Below are 19926 nucleotides of genomic sequence, written 5' to 3' on the forward strand. Positions count from 1 at the left end.
CTTGCTATGTTGCCCAGGTTGGTCTTGAACTCCTGGGCTCAAGCAATCTATCTATCTATCTATCTATCTGTCTGTCTGTCTGTCTGTCTATCTATCTATCTATCATCTATTTATTTATTTATAATAGTGACAAATCTTGCTATGTTGCCCAGGTTGGTCTTGAACTCCTGGGCTCAAGCAATCTATCCACCTTGGACTCTCAAAGTGCTGGGAATACAGGCGTGAGCCACTATGCCCAGCCAAGAATGAGACATTAACCACTGTGCTGTAAGATCTTTTTGTCTAATCTACAGTTTCCAAATTTTCTATGATGATCACATTTGGTGATACAAGAGGAAAGAAAGTTATTTTTCAAAATAATCAATCTAACAATAAATAAGAGCTATCATCATTGTGGGGATGGAATATGTGTATTTAAAGATTCTATTTGTCTGGGTTTTCCAAATTTCCCTTAATAAATATGGATTGCTTTTTAAATGGAAAGAAAAAAATACCTCTCAAATAAGGAAAAAGAAAGCTTGATGCCAGCCTCTTAAATCCATGCCCCAAAGGAAAAGTCCATCACCCCTCTAGGGCCAAGAATCCTGTAGATTTGAGTCAACTACTTGTGGATCAGACAGACAGGGAAGGGAAGAGTGGGAATGCCCAGGTGAACTGGGCAGGTGGGGCCAGAAGGAAGCGCCCCCCACACCCTGGCCAGTGGAACATCTCTACCCTTACCTTGCAGGGCCTCTTCATTCTTTCCTTCCAGGATCCTTTGCTGCTCATCCAGTCTGTCTCGAAGCTCTAGCTCCCTTTCCTTCTCCACCTGCGGGCAGAGAGTCCCGGGCAGGACTGAGGTTGAGCAGGATTAGCACAGCATCTCTTATCCCCTCACCTGGGCCTTCGTGGAACTTGGTGACCAGAGTCCTAACCCTTCCTCTGAGGGATGGGAATGCCATGCCCAGAAAGGACACAAGACTTGCAAGACACAGCAAGCGTGGCAGAATTTGCCTTCTTTAGGGTTTAGCAGGGGGTTCCCATATAATTATCTACATGGAAAAGGATTTAGGAGTATTCTAATCCTGATGCTTACTCAAGGCAGGAAGCCTCCCATGGTGTTTCTCTGCTTGCGTAAGGCTTACTGTTGCAAGTGACCTCCAACTTCTACCATCAGGTCCCAGATCTGCCCTCTGGGGTCACACAGAGCCAGGCTGTTCCCTCAACCCAGGCAGCCCCTCAGAGATCTGAGCACAGTGGCCCATCTTCCCAACATTTCTCTTCCCCAGGCTGAACCCTCCCAGCCCTTCTCATTGTCCCGCACTTGAGATGTTTTCCAGTCCCTTTGCCACCTGTAAGGTACAGCTGATGGGGCATATCCAGAGGCAAAGCATGACTTAAAGGGGTTCTAGCCCCAGCATAACACTGAGTTCCTGTGTAATGAGCTCCCTCTCCTGTATAATGAAGGGACTCAACTTGACAATACCTGGGGCCCTTGCAAGTCTCAAGGTTAAGGATTCCACAGGTAATGGTCAGGGCCAAATGACATTACCATGGTAACTCTACCAAAACAAACTAAAGACCAGCAGTTGCATACAGTTAACTTACCTTTTATAAAAGGTGTGTTTCTGAAAACTGCGTCTAAGCTAAGACCATTTTAATGTGTGTGGGGGCACTCGCCACAGCCTTCCACCCAGCGAACACCTGAGGGCAGGGTCTGGACCCGATTTCTCCCTGTACCCTTGGCAGTGCTGAGGCTGCACCCTCCCCGCACATAGTAATCTCCCCCAGCAAGTCGACTGGGTGAATAAAATCTAGCAGAAAATCTTTTAGTAATAAATAACTATGCAATTTAATAGAGTGATTAGTTTATAACTACAGAGCCTTTTTTTTTTTTTGAGATGGATTCTTGCTCTGCCACCCAGGCTAGAGTGCAGTGGTGTGATCTCAGCTCACTGAAACCTCTGCCTCCCAGGTTCAAGCGATTCTTCTGCCTCAGCTTCCCAAGTAGCTGGGATTACAGGCATGCGCCACCAGGCCGGGCTAATTTTCGTATTTTTGTAGAGACGGGGTCTCACCATGTTGCCCAGGCTGGTCTCGAACTCCTGACGTCAGGTGATCTGCCTGCCTCGGCCTCCCAAAGTGCTAGGATTATAGGCGTGCCTGGCCCAGATCCATCTTAAAGAAGTGACTTTAAATTTCAGAATTTTGAATATTTACCCTGAACATATTTCATATTTATAATTTAAACTAAAGCAAATTTAGAGAAAACTTGTGTACACCACCAAATCTTTCCTGCTGCTCTACCCACTCCCTCTGGTAAAGGAAGAAATGGAGGCAAAGAGAGGCGAAGGGTGAGTGACCAAGTTAGAATGAGGAAAAGGAAATCCCGGGCTGCAGGTTACACTCAGTCATCCCATCACTTTAGTGTCCTTCAATCTAGAATTGTTCCCCAGTCTTTCCTCATGTTTCATGGCCTTGACATTTGACTAATATAGGCTGGAAATTCTTTAGAATGTCCCTCAATTTTCATCTCTGGGTAACTTTAAAGCCTCAGTGTCATCCCTTTAGAGAAGCCTTCTCTGATCCCACAGCCTTGGTTAAGGGTTCTATCATGTCCTTTCACAGCACTGTAAACTTTTCATAGCACTTATAACTACAGTAAGTATTTCTGTGAAATTGTGTTTAGCATCTGATGTCCCATCTCAGTCAGGATAAGCTAAATTATGCTGCCATAACAAACAGTGGCAAAGTCTCAGTGGCTTAAGACAAAAGGTTTATTTTGCCCTCACTACCTACCCATTTTGTGTGTCAGGGAGCTCTGCTGCCGGGGATTATCCAGGATTATCCAGGGATAATCATCCAGAGACCAGGCTGATGGAGTGGCCATTACAACAGTCCCATCACTTAGCTAGACAGAAAGGCCTTGAGGGTCTTGAACCGGCAACTAAATGCTTGCCCTAGAAGTGACACTGGTTCTTCTTTCTATAACGCATCAGCCAGAACGAGTTCCGTGGTCCCACCCAACCATGAGGTGGGCCCAGAAAGGCAATTAATCTAGCAGCATCAACAGCTTTTACTCTTCCCAAATAGACTCTCAGCTTCGTGAGAGCAGCTGCCAGCTCTGCTTGTTTTAACCAATGTGCCCAGCACACAGTGCCCTGATAAAAATATGTGTTCAACAGATAAAGGACTCCCTTCTTGGCAAAATGAGTAAGGGACTCTTATAACAGCAACAAAAACCTAAGGTAGGCACTCACTCTGGGATTCACCAAAGTTAGCTGAGCAGGAGAAAGACAGGGGGTGGGGGCACCTGGACTTACCTGTTGTGCCCATTTCTTCTTTTCCTCCTCATGTTGCTGGAGAATTCTGGTTATATCCTTCTGGTGCTGCTCAGCCTCCTCTGATGCACAGAGCTGGACAGTTATAGCTAGAGATGAAAAAGCAAAAACAAAACAAAACAAAAAAAACCCACAAAACTCACAGAGTGGAAGTATAGTCAGAGCTGGCAGAGACAGTGTGGGAAATGGGGCTAAGGTATGAGAACCCTGGTCTCTGCCTCAAGAATGATTTCAGGTGGGACCAGTCTCCAGAGACAGCCCCTCGAATCTCTTTGGACTTGGAGATCCTCTTTCAAGGAATAAGCCAACGGTCTCATTTTGTCCTCTGGTCTCCATGTTCTACCCCATTTTTTAAAAAATTAGTTGCTGGCCAGACATGGTGGCTCACACCTGTAGTCCCAGCACTTTGGGAGGCTGAGGTGGGAGGAGCACTTGAGACCAGGAGTTGGAGACCAGACTAGGAAACATAATGAGACTCTATCTCTAAAAAACAACAACAAAAAAAGGCTGGGCATGATGGCATGCACCTGCAGTCCCAGCTACTAGGGAGACCAAAGCAGGAGGATGGTTTGAGCACAGGAGTTCAAGGCTGCAGTAAGCTATGACTGCACCACTGCACTCCAGTCTGGGCAACAGAGCGAGACCCTCTCTCTAAAATAATAATAATAATTTAAAAATTAGTTGTTGATACTTAACAACTGGGAAGCTTTTACTTAATAATTCTGATTTCCAATTTTTCTTGAAGAATCCAAAGAAGAACTGGCAATGTATGCCTTTCTTGAAGAATCCAAAGAACTGGCAATGTATGCCTTCATGTCAACCAGGGGCTGGAGCTGGAAGCAGCTGCCTCCTCTTTGGCCGGCCAGGATGGGGCTCTGCAATTGGCTACAGTCTTCACCTCCTGCTGTTATTAAAAATGTATACAAAGAGCCACATGTCATTTGCTTTATCTGCTGGGGTCCATGAGCATCTGAGTTTGCGGCCCCTCACCTTTAGCGTCTCCTCAGCTGGTAGCAGAGGGTGCTACTTGAGAGCAGGAAGGAAACACAATCAGGAAGTCTAGCCCCTGCTTCGGGAAACTCCAAAAGAGGCCCTGCCAATGCCACACTGAGTCTATCAGATACTAGGTATGACCTAAGGCAGTGGCCATCCTCTCTGTGCCTCAGTTACCTAATACATGGGATCAGGATAATTATGGCACCTACCACATGAGTGAGGCTGAGATGATTAAATCAGGAAACAATGGCAATAAAAATAATAAAAGCAGGATAGGAGGACTGAGAGCTTACCATGCCTGCAACATGTCCAGCACTGTTCCAAGTGCCTCAGAGGGATGACTCACCTGCTCCTCACAGCTACCCAATAGTCGTGAGTAATATTATTACCCCCATCCTACAGATGAGGAAGCTGAGGCTCAGAGGAGTCGTGCAACTTGTTCAAGGTCACCCAGTTCAAAATTAAGGGAGCAGGCATATGAACCTACACAATCTGTTTCCACAGCAAATACTCCTAACTACCACCTTATCCTGCTTGCTTGTGCACAAAATGAAATGTAGGCCAGGCGCGGTGGCTCACACCTGTAATCCCAGCACTTTGGGAGGCCGAGGTGAGCAGATCACTTGAGTCCAGGAGTTCGAGACCAGCCTGGACAGCATGGTGAAACCCCATCCCTACTAAAAATACAAAAAATCCCAGCTACTCGGGAGGCTGAGGCAGGAGAACCGCTTGAACCTGGGAGGCGGAGGTTGCAGTGAGCCAAGATGGCACCGCTGCACTCCAGCCTGGGCCACAGAGACTCCATCTCAAAAAACAAAAAAACTTGGCGCAGGCCGATTGCAGAGGCTCACACCTGTAATCCCAGCACTTTGGGAGGCCAAGGAGGCTGGATTGCTTGAGCCTAGGAGTTTGAGACCAGCCTGGGCAACATGGTGAGACTCCATCTCTATCTAAAAAAAAAAAAAAAAGAAATACAGTGCCAGGCACTTTGGAAGTGCTTAATAAATGTTCCTTATTATTCATGAAATGTTCTCTAAATGTTTGTCAGTGCTCATGACAAGCAGTAGAGCCTGATACTAGTGTTGTTGGGATTATTATTAATGTCAACATTATTATTAGCAAATTCCATAAGCAAGGTCTGGCAACGGATATGGAAGAAATGTGAGGATGAGGACAACCCCAATGCTGGTCAGTCCCGTCAGGATAGAAGAAGTGAGCCGGTGCCCCTGAGTCCCAGAGGCCATGAGCAGATAGACAGAGGTCAGCTGATGGCAACAGTTAACATCAGAGAGCCCTAAACTCTCACAATTCATTTGGCTCAAATTTTGGTCCACAAGATTAGTACCAGATTGACCACAACTGGAGAGAAGCTTATTAGAACTCTCTCTCTCTCTCTCTCTCGCTCACGTCTGTAATCTCAGCACTTTGGGAGGCCGAAGTGAGTGGATCACTTGAGGTCATGAGTTCGAGACCAGCCTGGCCATGGTGAAGCCCTGTCTCTACTAAAAATCCAAAAAAATTTAGCTGAGCATGGTGGCAGGCGCCTGTAATCCCAGCTACTTGGGAGGCTGAGGCAGGAGAATCGCTTGAACCTGGGAGGCGGAGGTTGCAGTGAGCCGAGATCCTGCCACTGCACTCCAGCCTGGCAACAAGAGTGAAACTCCGTCTCAAAAAAATAAAAATAAAAATAAAAATAAATATACATATTTACTAAATATATATTAGTAAATATATATATATTTAGTATATATATATATATATTTACTAAATATGCAGCTTCTTCAGCCCATTCTCTGAGATTTTTATTTAGTTGGTCTGCGGTAGGTCCCTAGAATCTGCATCTTTGAAGTTCTTCAGGTAATTTTTCTGAGACAGGGTCTTGCTCTGTTGCCCAGGTTGGAGGGCAGTGGTGCAATCACGGCTCACTGCAGCCTCAACCTCCCTGGCTCAGGTGATCCTCCCTCCTCAGTTTACCAAGCAGCTGGGACTACAGGCACACCACCACGCCTGGCTAATTTTGTGTGTGTGTATTTTTGGTAGTGACAGGGTTTCACCATGTTGTCCAGTCTGATCTTGAACTCTTGGGCTCAAGCATTCCATCCACCTTGGCCTTCCAAAGTGCTGGGATTATAGGCAAGAGCCACCACACCTGGCCTGGATAATTCTTATATACAATCAGATTGGATTTTGTGGTCCAATTACTTATGCAGTACTTGAACTTCACCTACAATAATCCCAACAGCCTCTAGGCTGTAACTAAATACCTTCAGAGATAGGGAGCTCCTCCTATTACCAGGTAGCTCTGATGGTTTTAAACCAACAACCACACAAAAAATTCTTTGAGATTGAGCTCAATTCTGCCTGCATGTTGCTGCTACCCTGAGGCCTTAATACTGACCTCTGTATCACACTAAACAAGGCTCATCTTTCTTCTCCATTCGGGCACTTCAGACATGTGGAGAAAACTGTTGTTTTATGGCAACATACATTTTTTTCTGGCTGTAGTAATTTTTATTTTCGTACCATGCAAATTTCAAAGAAAACAAAATAAATATTATTTCATTGTATTTAGCTCTACTCATTTGAAAAAGAAAATTAGATATTCAAGTTAGAAGGTTCCCAGATGATCCATTACAAATTAAAATTGATTTTAACTTATTTTATATATATATATTTTTTCTTTCTCAACTTTTGTTTAGATTTAGGGGTATGCATGCAGATTCATTACCTGAGTATATTGGGTGATGCTGAGTTTTGGGATACAAATGATCCTGTCACCCAGGTACTAAGCATAGTACCCAACAGTTTTTTAACCCTTCCTCCCATCCCTCCCTCCCTCCCTCCCTATGGCGACATCTTCTTTCCAGATGAACATTCTCCATTCCTTTAATCGTTCCTTATAGGACATGTTTTCCAGATTCTTCACCAGTCTGATCTTGCTCCATTGTGCTCCATTTTACTCCCTCCAATTTTTTTCTGGATCTCTCTAAAAATGTACTTTCCAGAAACATATATAGCACTCTAGGTGTGGTAACAACAGCCCAGAATAGGGGAGCACAGGTCAGGACTATTACCTCTCTGATTTTAGACACGATACTTCTATTAAGGTAACCTATCTAAGATCTCATGAGATATTTCAGCAGCTATATCATCTGTGTTGATTATAAGGTAGGAACCTCATAGATGGCAGTTGGGGCCTTTGTGGGGCTGGCTACTCACCTGTGTCCCCATTGAGGGGACCTAATTCCTGGGGCTCTGGTCTGGGTGGCTGTTCTGGTTCTGGTTCTTGGCGCTTCTGGAAGAAATGAGACAACAGCGAGGCGTGGGTAGAGGGTGGGAGGTCAATGCGAGGACGGGCTGCTACAGTGGGACTCTTCCAAAGGCAAGGCAGGACCTTCAGTTACACCAGACCCTGCCCCACGCCTGTGCATTAGGCTGCCTCGCAGCCCCAGGCAGCAGACCCTCTACCAGGGGGAGGGGCCTCAGAACAGGACTTCTCATCTCTGTCAGGGAAACCCTCAGGGGAGTTTGACACTGCTTGACCTGTCCCTAGATCCTTGCAGTCTGGCTCTTGCTGCCATCCCTGGGAGCCTCTCAGACCACCCTTTCTTCTCCCAGGATCTGGCCAGACCTGCTATTACTCTCACTCCAGCTATGCACTTGAGATGCCCTAAAAACCTCCCAACCCCCAATTCAGAGATGATTTTTGTTTGGAGAAAACTCAAACCATTTTTCCTCTGCTCTCACACCACAATAATCATCCACACAGAAGAAGACTTCCGTGTGTGTGGGAGGGGCTCTCCCCATCAGTGCTGCAGCAGACATCAGCTGGGTGTCCTCTAATTCAATTCTGACACTGCCTACCTGGAGATAGTGTCACAAGTCTGGGCCTCCAGAACTTTTGACAGATGGGCTTCAAGTTGAGGTTTCCTTGACCTCCTCTTTGGGTTTGATTAATTTGCTGGAGTGGCTCACAGAACTTGGGAAAACACTTACTTACAATGACTGGTTTATTATAAAGCCTAGTACAAAGGATGCAGATGATGAGCTGCATAGGACAAGGTATGGGAGAAAGGGAGGGAGCTTCCATGCCCTCCTTGGGGGCCACCATCCAGGAACCTCCATGTGTTCAGCTATGCGGAAGCTCTCCAAACCCAATCCTCTCGAGTTTTTCATGGAGGCTTCATTATGTAGGCATGATTGATTAAACTATTGACCATTGGTGATCAATTTGACATTCTAGTCCCTCTCCCCTCCCCAGAGGTTGTCAGGTGGGGGTGAGAGTCCCAAACCTCTAAGAGAAATAACTAATACAAAAGGGCTTTCTGCATCACAAAGCAGTGTCGGTGGCTCCCAGATTTCATAAATGAGTAATTTTTTAAAAATTTAATTAATTAACTAATTAATGTATTTATTTTGAGACTGAGTCTTGCTCTGTCGCCCAGGCTGGAGTGCAGTGGTGTGATCTCGGCTCACTGCAATCTCCGCCTCTCAGCCTGGAGTACAGTGGCGTGATCTCGGCTCACTGTAACCTCCACCTCCTGGGTTCAAGTGATTCTCCTGCCTCAGCCTCCTGAGTAGCTGGGACTACAGGTGCCTGCCACCATGCCCGGCTAATTTCTTGTATTTTTAGTAGAGATGGGGTTTCACTGTGTTAGCCAGGATGGTCTCGATCTCCTGACCTTGTGATCCACTCACCTCAGCCTCCCAAAGTGCTGGGATTACAGGTGTGAGCCACCACACTCGACCTTTTTTTACTTTTTGAGACACAGTCTTGCTCTGTTGCCCAGGCTGGAGTGCAATTGCGCGATTCCGGCTCACTGCAACCTCCGCCTCCTGGGTTCAAGTGATCCTCAGCCTCCAGAGTGGCTGAGACTACAGGCAGGCACCACCACACCTGGCTAATTTTTGTATTTTTAGTAGAGACGGGGTTTCGCCATGTTGGCCAGGCTGGTTTTGAACTCCTGGCCTCAAGTGATCTGCCCACCTTGGCATCCCAAAGTGCTGGGATTAGAGGCCTGAGCCACTGTACCTGGCCAAATGAGTAATATTTTTTAATGGGAGAGTTGATATGGGCTGATAAGGATGCTGAAAAAAACTATTTGTAGATTATTATTATTATTATTATTATTTTAGATGGAGTCTTGCTCTGTCACCCCGGCTGGAGTGCAGTGGTGCAATCTCAGCTCACTGCAAGCTCCACCTCCTGGGTTCAGGCCATTCTCCTGCCTCAGCCTCTCGAGTAGCTGGGACTACAGGCTCCCACCACCACACCCAGCTAATTTTTTGTATTTTTAGTAGAGATGGGGTTTCACCGTGTTGGCCAGGATGGTCTCGATCTCCTGACCTCATGATCCGCCCACCTTGGCCTCCCAAAGGGCTGGGATTACAGGCGTGAGCCACTGTACCCAGCCTAACTATTTGTAGATTATTACTATCATTATATAAAATAAAGGACATTTTAATCTTCCAAAATATAGTAAGGAAAAGCTTAAGAATAGTCTTCCAGGAAAGGAGAACTGACATGCTTACTGAACATTACACACTCGCTCACACCATCATTTTCTTATCTAATGCTGGAGAGGTGAAAAGTTGGTTGAAGTCTGGCGGTGGTCACCAGACCAGGATTTGGGTAAAAAAAATGTAAGCCCTTTTGTATGCTTTTCAAGATGCTCTTACAAAGAAGAGAAAGAAAGAGAGAAGGAAGGGAAAGGGCAGAAAGGAAGGAAAAAAGGAAGGAAGGAAGAAGATGTTCTAGGTTCAATTTTAAGAAACACTTTAAAAAACAAGTCAGGCCTGGGCGCAGTGGCTCATGCCTATAATCTTGGCACCCTGGGAGGCCGAGGTGGGCAGATCATTTGCAGTCAGGAGTTCAAGATCAACCTGACCAACATGGCAAAAACTCCTCTCTAATAAAAATACAAAAATTAGGCAGGTGTGGTGGCGCACACCTGTAATCCCAACTACTCAGGAGGCTGAGGCATGAGAATTGCTTGAACCCAGGAGGTGGAGGTTGCAGTGAGCCAAGATCTCGCCACTGCACTCCAGCCTGGGCAATAGAGTTAGACTCTGTCTCAAAAAACAAACAAACAAAAACACAAGTCAAACTATGAGAGGCTATGAAAATGTTCGACAAAAATTATTAAAAATGTCCTAAACTGAAGAACCACTGAAATACTTCTAGAAAGCATGCTTCTCACTGGGGAGGGAAGATGTATCAAGGGAAGTCTTCTAGAATAGCCTGCTTCTCCCCCATGGTGCTGGGCACAGAGCCTGGCATGTGTAAGCCCCTGGAGAACTGAGTGAGTCATGGGGCCTCCCCCAGGTCCTCACGCCCCAAATCTGCAGAGTGGCTGGGCAGACCTGACAATTTAGCTCCCCCACCACCCTGGGAAGACTCAATCCTCCCTTTCCAGGGAAGAGGAGGAAGCCTGGTCCAGGCACGACTCAGAGAAGCTGTCAACGCCGGAATCTGGGGAAGTGACAGCAGTCAGCCTCCCCACCCTGGGCTGGAGGAAGAAGGGAGATAAACATAAATCGTTATCTCTTCCTTGTTGCCATGACTGATTAGCTGAATTCAGACAATGTTTTTATGGGAGCCAGAAGGCCTAGATTCTAGTCCCAGCTCTGTTACAAACTTGGGCAAATCCCTTCCCACTCTGGCTTCTGCTTCCTCCTCTGTGAGGTGGGGATGAGGACGTCTGGATGATCCCATAGTGTTCAAACTCTAAGCTCTCATCTCAGCTCCTCTCAACAGCACTGTGAGGCAAAGGTCACTACAGGCGAGGAAACTGACGCTCAGGGAGGCTTAAGACACTGTCACACTGTGCCTTAATGTTCAAATCAGCATTAGAACCAGGTGTCAGAATATTAGAGACTGCAGAGCAGAGTGGTTAAGAACTCTAGAATTCTAGAATCACACAGGTCTGGGTTCAAATACTAAATCCAACACCATGTGACTGTATGACCTCTCCATGCCTCAGATTTCTCATGACGCTTTTTTAGGATGAGATGAAATAATGCAACTGCAGTGTCTGGCACATACTAAGAGCTCAAATATTGCATAAGACGATTGCCATGTTTCAGAAACATGGCAAGAACAAAGATCCCATGTAATCTGCTTTGGCAGGCCTCTTGGGCTGCCCCTGGGTCTCAGTTTTGTCATCTGAAATAAGGTCATAAGCTCATGAAATGCTGCCTTCCTTCAGATAACTACTACCAGAGGATGGTGGAGAACTCTTTTCCACAAACAGCTTTCAGACCACAGGCAGCACGTGGCCTTGTACTTGAGTCCCCAGCTCTTGACAAAACAAGATAACTCCTTCAGAATGGCAGTTAAGCCTATCACCATCTGTCCCCAGTCTACCCCCACTCCAATTTCTTTCTTTTTTTCTGTCTTTTTTTTTTTTGTGAGACAGTGTCTTGCTCTGTTGCCCAGGCTGGAATGCAGTGGTGTGATCAGGGCTCACTGCAACCTCCGACTCCCAGGCTCAAGCAATTCTCCTGCCTCAGCCTTCCAAGTAGCTGGGACTACAGGCGTGTGCTACCACACCTGGCTAATTTTTGTATTTTTGGTAGAGATGGAATTTTGCCATGCTGCTCAGGATGGTCTTGGACTCCTAGGCTCAAGTGATTTGTCTGCCTCGGCCTTCCAAAGTACTGGGATTACAGGCATGAGCCAAGGCACCCAGCCTCAATTTCTTAATACTTAAATATTTATAAACATCTTCTTCCAGTTACAGCACTAGTAGACATTTGTTGTAGAAAATACATAAAATACATGAAAATATAGAAAGAAAATCTCACGACCCAGAGAGAACCCCATAACCTGGTAGCATATATTGTTCATCTACATATACATATTCAATGATATTACATATACTTCCTCATATCTTACTTTTTCAAATATATTATGAGCATTTACTACACAACATTAACTATTCTGCAAATGTGTTAATTTTAATGATGAGCAGAACATCCCTATGGATGAATTTAGTCATTCACTGTTGAGTGTTTAAATTGTTTCCACTTTTTAATTTGCAGATTACGCTTTAATAAATATATTGATTTAGGCCAGGTGCGGCAGCTCATGTCTATAATCCTAGCACTTTGGGAGGCAGAGGTGGGTGGATCATTTGAGGTCAGGAGTTCGAGACAAGCCTGGCCAACCTGGTGAAACCCCATCTCTACTAAAAATACAAAAATTAACCAGGCGGTAGTGGCGTGTGCCTCTAATCCCAGCTACTTGGGAAGCTGAGGCAGGAGAATCGCTTGAACCCAGGAGATGGAGGTTGCAGTGAGCCAAGATCGCACCACTGCATTCCAGTCTGGGCGACAGAGTGAGACCTTGTCTCAAAAAATAAAAAATTAAAATTAAAATTAAAAAATAAACATATTGATTTGTAAAATTTTATACACATCTAATATTACATGTCTAATATTGGAAGTTTCGACCAATTTACTCACCTTCAAATGGCACGCAAGACCAGTTTCAGCTAGGTGTGGTAGCTCACACCTGTAATCCTAGCACTTTAGGAGGCCAAGGCGGGAGGATCACTTGAAGCCAGGAGTTCGAGACCAGCCTGGCCAACATGACAAAACCCCATCTCTACTAAAAATACAAAAATTAGCCAGGTGTGGTGGCATGTGCCTGTAATCCCAGCTACTTGGGATGCTGAGGCACGAGAATTGTTTGAACCTGGGAGGCGGAGGTTGCAGCGAACTGAGATTGGGCCACTGCACTCCACCCTGGGTGACAGAGCAAGACTGTCTCAAGGTAAAAAAAAGAAGACCAGTTTCACTGCAACCTTGCCAACGTGGAAGATTATCACTTTTTAAAAAAAAGTTGGCAAATGTGCTAGGTCAAAACCCAACCAAAATAACCTAGTGCTACCTATTACATGCCTGCCCCCAACACAGGCATCTGTATGTTCGAGACATCTTACATGCTCAAGACCATCCCACCGTGACACATGGTTAGGTCTACCTCGGGCCCCCAGGCTCAGTGCACACACCATTTCTCTGCTTCTCTCCTGACCTGCCCTGGGGCGGAGTTAGTTCCTGTCTTCTCCACGTTCCAGGCACCCCTGACAGTATCTACATCTGGTTAGCTGTCTGTATCTCCTGCTAGCCCAAGGGGCTCCTTGGGGACAGGATTTTGAAATCATATTGGACTTGCCCCAGTATGTTATGATGCCCAGAACAGGATTTCTTAGAAATGTGGTCTATGGACCTCCTGTACTAGAGCCACCTGGAAAGCTTGCTTAACACGAATGTTCAGGCTGCATTCTAGACCTACATATGTGTGCTGGGAATCTGCATCTGCTTTTTTTTTTTTTTGAGATGGAGTCTGGCTCTGTTGCCCAGGCTGGAGTGCAGTGGCACGATCTTAGCTCAATTGCAACCTCTGCCTCCCGGGCTCGAGCAATTCTCCTGCCTCAGCCTCCAGAGTAGCTGGGATTACAGGCACATACCACCACACCAGGCTAATTTTTGTATTTTTAGTAGAGACGGGGTTTCACCATGTTGGCCAGGCAGGTCTCAAACTCCTGACTTCAAGCGATCCACCCACCTCAGCCTCCCAAAGTGCTGAGATTACAGGCATGAGCCACCACGCCTGGCCGGAATCTCCATCTTTAGCAGTCTAGCCCAATGATCCTAGTGCACACAAAAGCCTGAGGACACGTGACCCTGAGCTAGGTAGGTCTCAACGAGCAACTACTGAGTGGAAAATCCCCAGGTTGGGGTCCTGACCACTTCCTCCTCAGAGGTCATGGAGCAGAGGGCACCTGCAAGTGCATGGGTGCGTGGGTGGTGGTGGTGGGGGGAGTTGGGAGGGGGACATAAGAATTTTCCCTTCCAAAAGAGGGGTGGGGAGGATAGGGCTGGGGTGGGGTATCCGGACTACACTCTGGAAGAGAGATGACAGCTTCCTGAGTCAACGGAAACTTGGTAGCAAGAAAGCTACAGAGGAGGCTGCCAGCAGTACAGGATGCAGGGAGAACCCAGGCCTGGGGTTGAGGCCAGGAGACTCGATTCCAGCTTTACTGTGTGACTTTAGGTAAGTCATGTTCCTTCTCAGTTTCCCCATCTGTGAAGGGTCAGGGCTGGAAGAGATGCTCTCTTCAGTCCCCCTGAGCTCCAGGGCAGCCCTTCTCCTAAGAAGGCTGGAAATAGAGCCCCTATACCGAGGTGACACTCACAGCTTTGGGGCCCAGATCCTTGCTGTCAAGCAGACCAGAGCCCTGCAGTAGGTTCAACCTGAAGCAAACCTGAGATAGTAGGACACAGCTGTCAAAAGCAGACACAGTCGGGGAAGAATGAGAAGACAGTGTCCAGAGCCATGGAGAGCCACATGAGCTCAGATTCAGGCTGGTGAGATGCTCTAGAGTATGCTCTCATTTTAGAGGGTAAACTGACACACTGGAAGAAGTCCCAAAGAAACTGACAGGATGTAGGAGGTGGCTCAAAACCAAGTTATAGGAGGGGCTGTTAACAGAACAAGAGTTGGTCAGCCTTGAGAACAGGCAGGAAGACCTGATACTGTCTTCAAATCTCAGCAGGATTGTCATGGGTAGAAGCTGCTGGCATGTCATCTACAGCCTTGGAGGACAGGATTGTGGCCAAGCACGAGGAGGTTCCAGAAGTTTCAGTTCAGTATGAAGAAAAATTTCAGAACCATCACAAACCGGTAGGCTGCCTCATTGGAGGGTGGAGCATGGCGGTGGAAGTGAGTACTCCATCACTAATAGCATGCAAGAAGAGGCTGGAGAGTCAAACTTCATGCTGTAGACTGGACTGAGTGATCTTTGAGAACCCTGAACTCTAACAGTCTATAATTCTAAAAAGCATCACTGATGTTCGACAAGTGAAAGCCTCTGGTAAGCATAAAAAATGTATCTACTACAGGTGGCATGTAAAGACCACCAGCATTAATGGAACCTCAGGGAGCTCTGTCGAATGCTATTCAGGGAGCAGCATTCTGGGGTGAATGGCTATAGTCACATACTCAAGCCTTTGGGATAGACTCCTAAACTTCCCTCAAATTATTATTATTATTACTATTATTATTATTATTATTATTTATTTTTTATTTTTTGAGATGGAGTCTCACTCTGTCGCCCAGGCTGGAGTGCAGTGGTGTGATCTCAGCTCACTGCAAGCTCTGCCTCCCGGGTTCATGCCATTCTCCTGTCTCAGCCTCCCGAGTAGCTGGGACTACAGGTGCCCACCACCACGCTCGGCTATGTTTTTTTTTTGTATTTTTTGTGGAGACGGGGTTTCACCATGTTAGCCAGGATGGTCTCGATCTCCTGACCTCGTGATCCACCCGCCTCGGCCTCCCAAAGTGCTGGGATTACAGGCGTGAGCCACTGCACCTGGCCAACTACCCTCAAATTCTGAGCCTTGCCAGGCAAGAGTGAATTAGGCAGGAGCAACTTGGATAGAAGCCGCCCAGCTATTCCCCACCTTGGGAATCCTAGTAGGATGGAAGGTAAGAGTAGCCCTGAGGGAGGTTCAGCCTGTCCTGCAGACACTTGAGCTAGCCCTCTTTGGGAGCCATCACTCCATTCTGTTTGTCAGCCTTCAAGGCTTGTGTATTTCTGATTAAGTGCTTTGTGTCCTCATTGTTCCCGCTTAACTTAGAGAATTTAGTAATTAAAGAAGACCCCTTAAGAGTTCACCCAGCTCCTCCGTGTCCCATACATCACAGGCCTGGCTTCCTCTGAGCATGTAGTTCTATCACACCGATCCTGGCTGAGGAAGGCTTACGGGGACCCAGAGCAGGGTTGGAAGGGCCCCAGGAGGCAGCTGACTCCAATCCCCACCTCCTTTTTCCAGATAGAAAACCTGAGGCCCAGAGGTGGGTGGGCAGATAACTTGTCAGAAGCTGCAAAGCAGGGAAGCAGAGCCCTGGGGAGAATCCAGACTCACAGCTGAGGCTGGAGTCCTTTCCATCCCCCTGATGCCAGGGTCAGCTTTATCCGAGTAGCTGAGCCTGTAGGGCAGAGGTGACTCTAAGTCTCAAGGGGCTCAGGTCACACCCTCCTCAGTATCACAGCTGCCTTTCCGGTGCCTGGCCCAGCACCACTAGTTTTGGGATCTGAGTAACCACAGTCAGAGCCTATTGGCGGAAGGTAGAGGCAGGAAGGAGGCGGGGGGTGCAGAGGCCCAAGGGGCCCCACTCCAGGGCCTTCGGGGAGGAAGGGCGGGGCCTAAACGTTCGGGGCTGTTGAGAAATGTTAGTGTTCACACTCGAATTACAGAAGCTCAGACGGAAGAACACCATAAATACAGGCCTTAGCCTCCCCATCTCTAAGATGGGCAGAGATATTCTGCCAAAGTAATGCCTGAATTTGATGTCATTGAAAATCAAACACTGCCAGAGACATTAAAGATTTCATTCATCCCCTTCATATCATACAGTGTGTGGTCAACATTTTCTCACTGGCTGGAGGACAGTCCAATGTGACTGTACAACCAACTTAAAGTTAGAAGTGCCAGGCTGCACCATTCCGCTGCACCGGGGACACGGCCTACGCTCTGAACACCTGCAGGACCCCCAGAGCACACAAGTCAGGGGTGGATGTGGTCTCCACTGCTCCTATCTGACCGACTGATGAGGTGTCTCAGGGGAGGAAAGGACCACTTCCTTCTTAAACACCCCTGCACCTGCTGAGCCAGCCCACAGCAGACAAGCGTCAGAAGGGCCTTGAGTGCAAGGCCTCACTTCGCAGACGATGACACTGAGGCCTAGAGAAAGCCTTTCTAATACACCTTATTTATTTTCTTCTTCCCTAGGGCTCCCGTTTTCTTGTCCCATATCAGCTTCCCAGGGTGTCTGCTAGTTCTGGTTGCCTCAGAGGGCCTGGAGCTGGCAAAAGCACTAGACATTATTTCTAGCATTTGGGTCAGCCTGGCAGGCAGGACCCTGAAGAAGCTGGACAGAAAATGGTGTCAGTAGCTGGATGGGGGTGGAGAAAGAGACAGGCTGAGGGCCCAGATACCTGTCTCCCAGTCCAATGGCAAACTGGGAGTCCAGAGCCAAGGTCCTAGTCTGCAATCTGAGGCTGAGCGCCCGGATACCTGCCTCACAGTCCAATGGCAAATTGAGAGTCCAGAGCCAAGGTCCTAGCTTGCCATCTGCTTGCTGTGTGACCTTGAGTGGACACCCTTCCTTTTCTGTGCTTCTGTATCCTCCTCTGCATGGCATGGAATTGTGCAATGGGATACGTAAGAGCCCTTCTGGTTTTGACATGCTGTGGATGGGGAAGAAGGGGCAGAGTGAGGTCATCTTGCTATCTCATCTTCTGTCGATCCTGTCCTGATTGTTTGCTCTGGGCAGGGCAGGGGCAGTTTGACACACTCAGCTGTTAGCTCTGGTCATGGAGGGGGCTTCTCTGGAGAGCAGGAAAGGAGGGCCCTTGCTCAGGAGGCCTGGCTGAGAACCTGCAGCCCTCCACACCATCCCCTGTTCTTCAGCTGCCAGTGTAAGGGTGGTTGTAAAAGAGAGGGCAGGATTGCCTGAAAGCAGAGAATGACAGAGCTCAGCCACCTCCCAAGTTGCATGCAGCATGCTCCCAATTCTACAGTGGCACTATGAGCAGAAATAAGTACCCATTAGTGAGGACAATGAGGAGGCACAGGATGCTCAGGGCAGGACCGTTTGCAGTAGGGAAATGCTGTAAACTGGGGACTGGCTGGATACACTCGGACATAATACTACATCATTTCATTCATATGTTTAAGAGAGTGAAGTAGACCTTTATGTACAAAGACGGAAAGGCATTTGGTAAAATACCAATATCCAAACTAAACTATTTCTTTTCTGTCACCCAGGCTGGAGTGCAGTGGTGTATTCTTGGCTCACTGCAACCTCCGCCTCCCAGGTCCAAGCAATTCTCCTGCCTCAGCCTCCCCAGTAACTGGGACTACAGGTGCGTGCCACCACGCCCAGCTAATTTTTGTATTTTTAGTAGAGACAGGGTTTTACCATGTTGATCAAGCTGGTCTTGAACTCCTGACCTCAGGTGATCTGCCCGCCTTAGCCTCCCAAAGTGCTGGGATTACAGGCGTGAGCTACCGTGCCCGGCCAACTATTATTAATGATAAAAAAATGCACAGGAAAAAGTACCTAGAAAAGCACAAACTGATAACAGTTGTCATCTCCAGAGAATGGACTAAAATTACGGTGGTCAAGGAAGGGTAGCTTCCATTTTACCTAAATTCTTAGGATTTTTTTTTTTTTTTTTGAGACTGAGTCTTGCTCTGTCACCTAGAGCGAGTGGTGTGCAGTGCTGCGATCTCGGCTCACTGCAGCCTCTGCCTCCCAGGTTCCAGCGATTCTCCTGCCTCAGCCTCCTGGGTAGCTGAGATTACAGGCACGTGCCACACGCCCAGCTAATTTTTGTATTTTTAGTAGAGACGGGGTTTCACCATGTTGGTCAGGTTGGTCTCAAACTCCTGACCTCAGGTGATCCGCCCGCCTCAGTCTCCCAAAGTGCAGGGATTACAGGCATGAGCCACCACACCTGGCCAATTCTTAGGATTTTTAAAGCAACAATGCATTCAAGAATTACTTGTATACAAAGAAATTAACAACAAGAAAAAGGTATCTCTCTTGGAACCCGAAAGCCTCCACCAGAGTCATGGTACAGACAGAGAAATCAAGGCTGGGGAAGAGAATAGTTAGCAAAAAAGGCAGAAGTGGACCCATTGTTAGAATGACGAATACCAGAGGTTGGGAAGGACGTGTGTGTGGGGTGTGGGGAATGAATAAAGGCTGGTCAAATGATACAAACATACAGCCAGATGGAAGGACTACATTCTAATGTTCCATAGCAACCATGAACTGTATACTTTAAAATAGCTAGAAGAGAGGACTTGAAACGTTCCCAACACATAGAAATGATAAATACTTGAGGTGATGAAACTCCAAATACCCTGACTTGATCATTACACAGTCTATGCACCTAACAAAATATCATATGTACCTGAGAAGTATGTAAAATATTATATATCAATAAAAAATATAAAGAAGTAGGCCCCATTCTTGACTCCCAGTCCAGTGTTCTTTCCTCTACAGATGCAGCTGCTGGTGTCCAAAAGCAATGGGCCCTGTCCAGGCACCTCCTTGTTTACAGTGCTGCCTCTTCTGCTGCCTAGCTGGGTTCCAAATGGAGGCACTGGGTTCTTGCTGTCGTTTTTGATTGCTGGCCAGTTGGGGCTGGGGGTGAGAGGGTGGGTAAGGAGCAATTAACCTTGCGATATGAAAGTTTCCTAAAGCTGCTGTAACAAATTACCACGCACTTCGTGGCTGAAAACAACAGAAATGTATTCTCTCACAATTCTGGAAGTTAGAAGTGCAAATTCAAGGTGTCAGCCGAGCTGGCTCTTCTGGAGGCTCTGAGGGAGGATCTGTTCCCTCCCTCTCTCCCAGATCCTGGTGGGTGCTGGCAGTCCTTGGTTCTCTGGCTTGGAAGATGCGTCACTTCATTCCCTGCTCTTCTCCCTGTGTGTCTGTGTCCAAATTTCCCTCTTCTTGTTGGGACACTAGTCACTGGATTAGGGCCCATCCAGTGTGACCTCATTTTAACCCTATTTCAAATAA

The 19926-nt window shown here is 47.1% G+C and overlaps 1 protein-coding gene across 1 annotated transcript in view; it reads right to left on the reverse strand.

Moving 5' to 3' along the window:
• Positions 1-19926, reverse strand: part of CCDC69 (coiled-coil domain containing 69) — a 43541-nt gene that overhangs the window by 17284 nt on the left and 6331 nt on the right. The window contains exons 2-4 of the mRNA XM_002816096.4: positions 7536-7611; positions 3303-3409; positions 721-808 (exon numbers count right to left, since the gene is read on the reverse strand). Coding sequence (XP_002816142.3) covers positions 721-808; positions 3303-3409; positions 7536-7611 — 271 coding nt within the window. The remainder of the gene's footprint in view (positions 1-720; positions 809-3302; positions 3410-7535; positions 7612-19926) is intronic.

Source organism: Pongo abelii, chromosome 4 (assembly GCF_028885655.2).
Source record: "Pongo abelii isolate AG06213 chromosome 4, NHGRI_mPonAbe1-v2.0_pri, whole genome shotgun sequence".
Taxonomy (NCBI): domain Eukaryota; kingdom Metazoa; phylum Chordata; class Mammalia; order Primates; family Hominidae; genus Pongo; species Pongo abelii.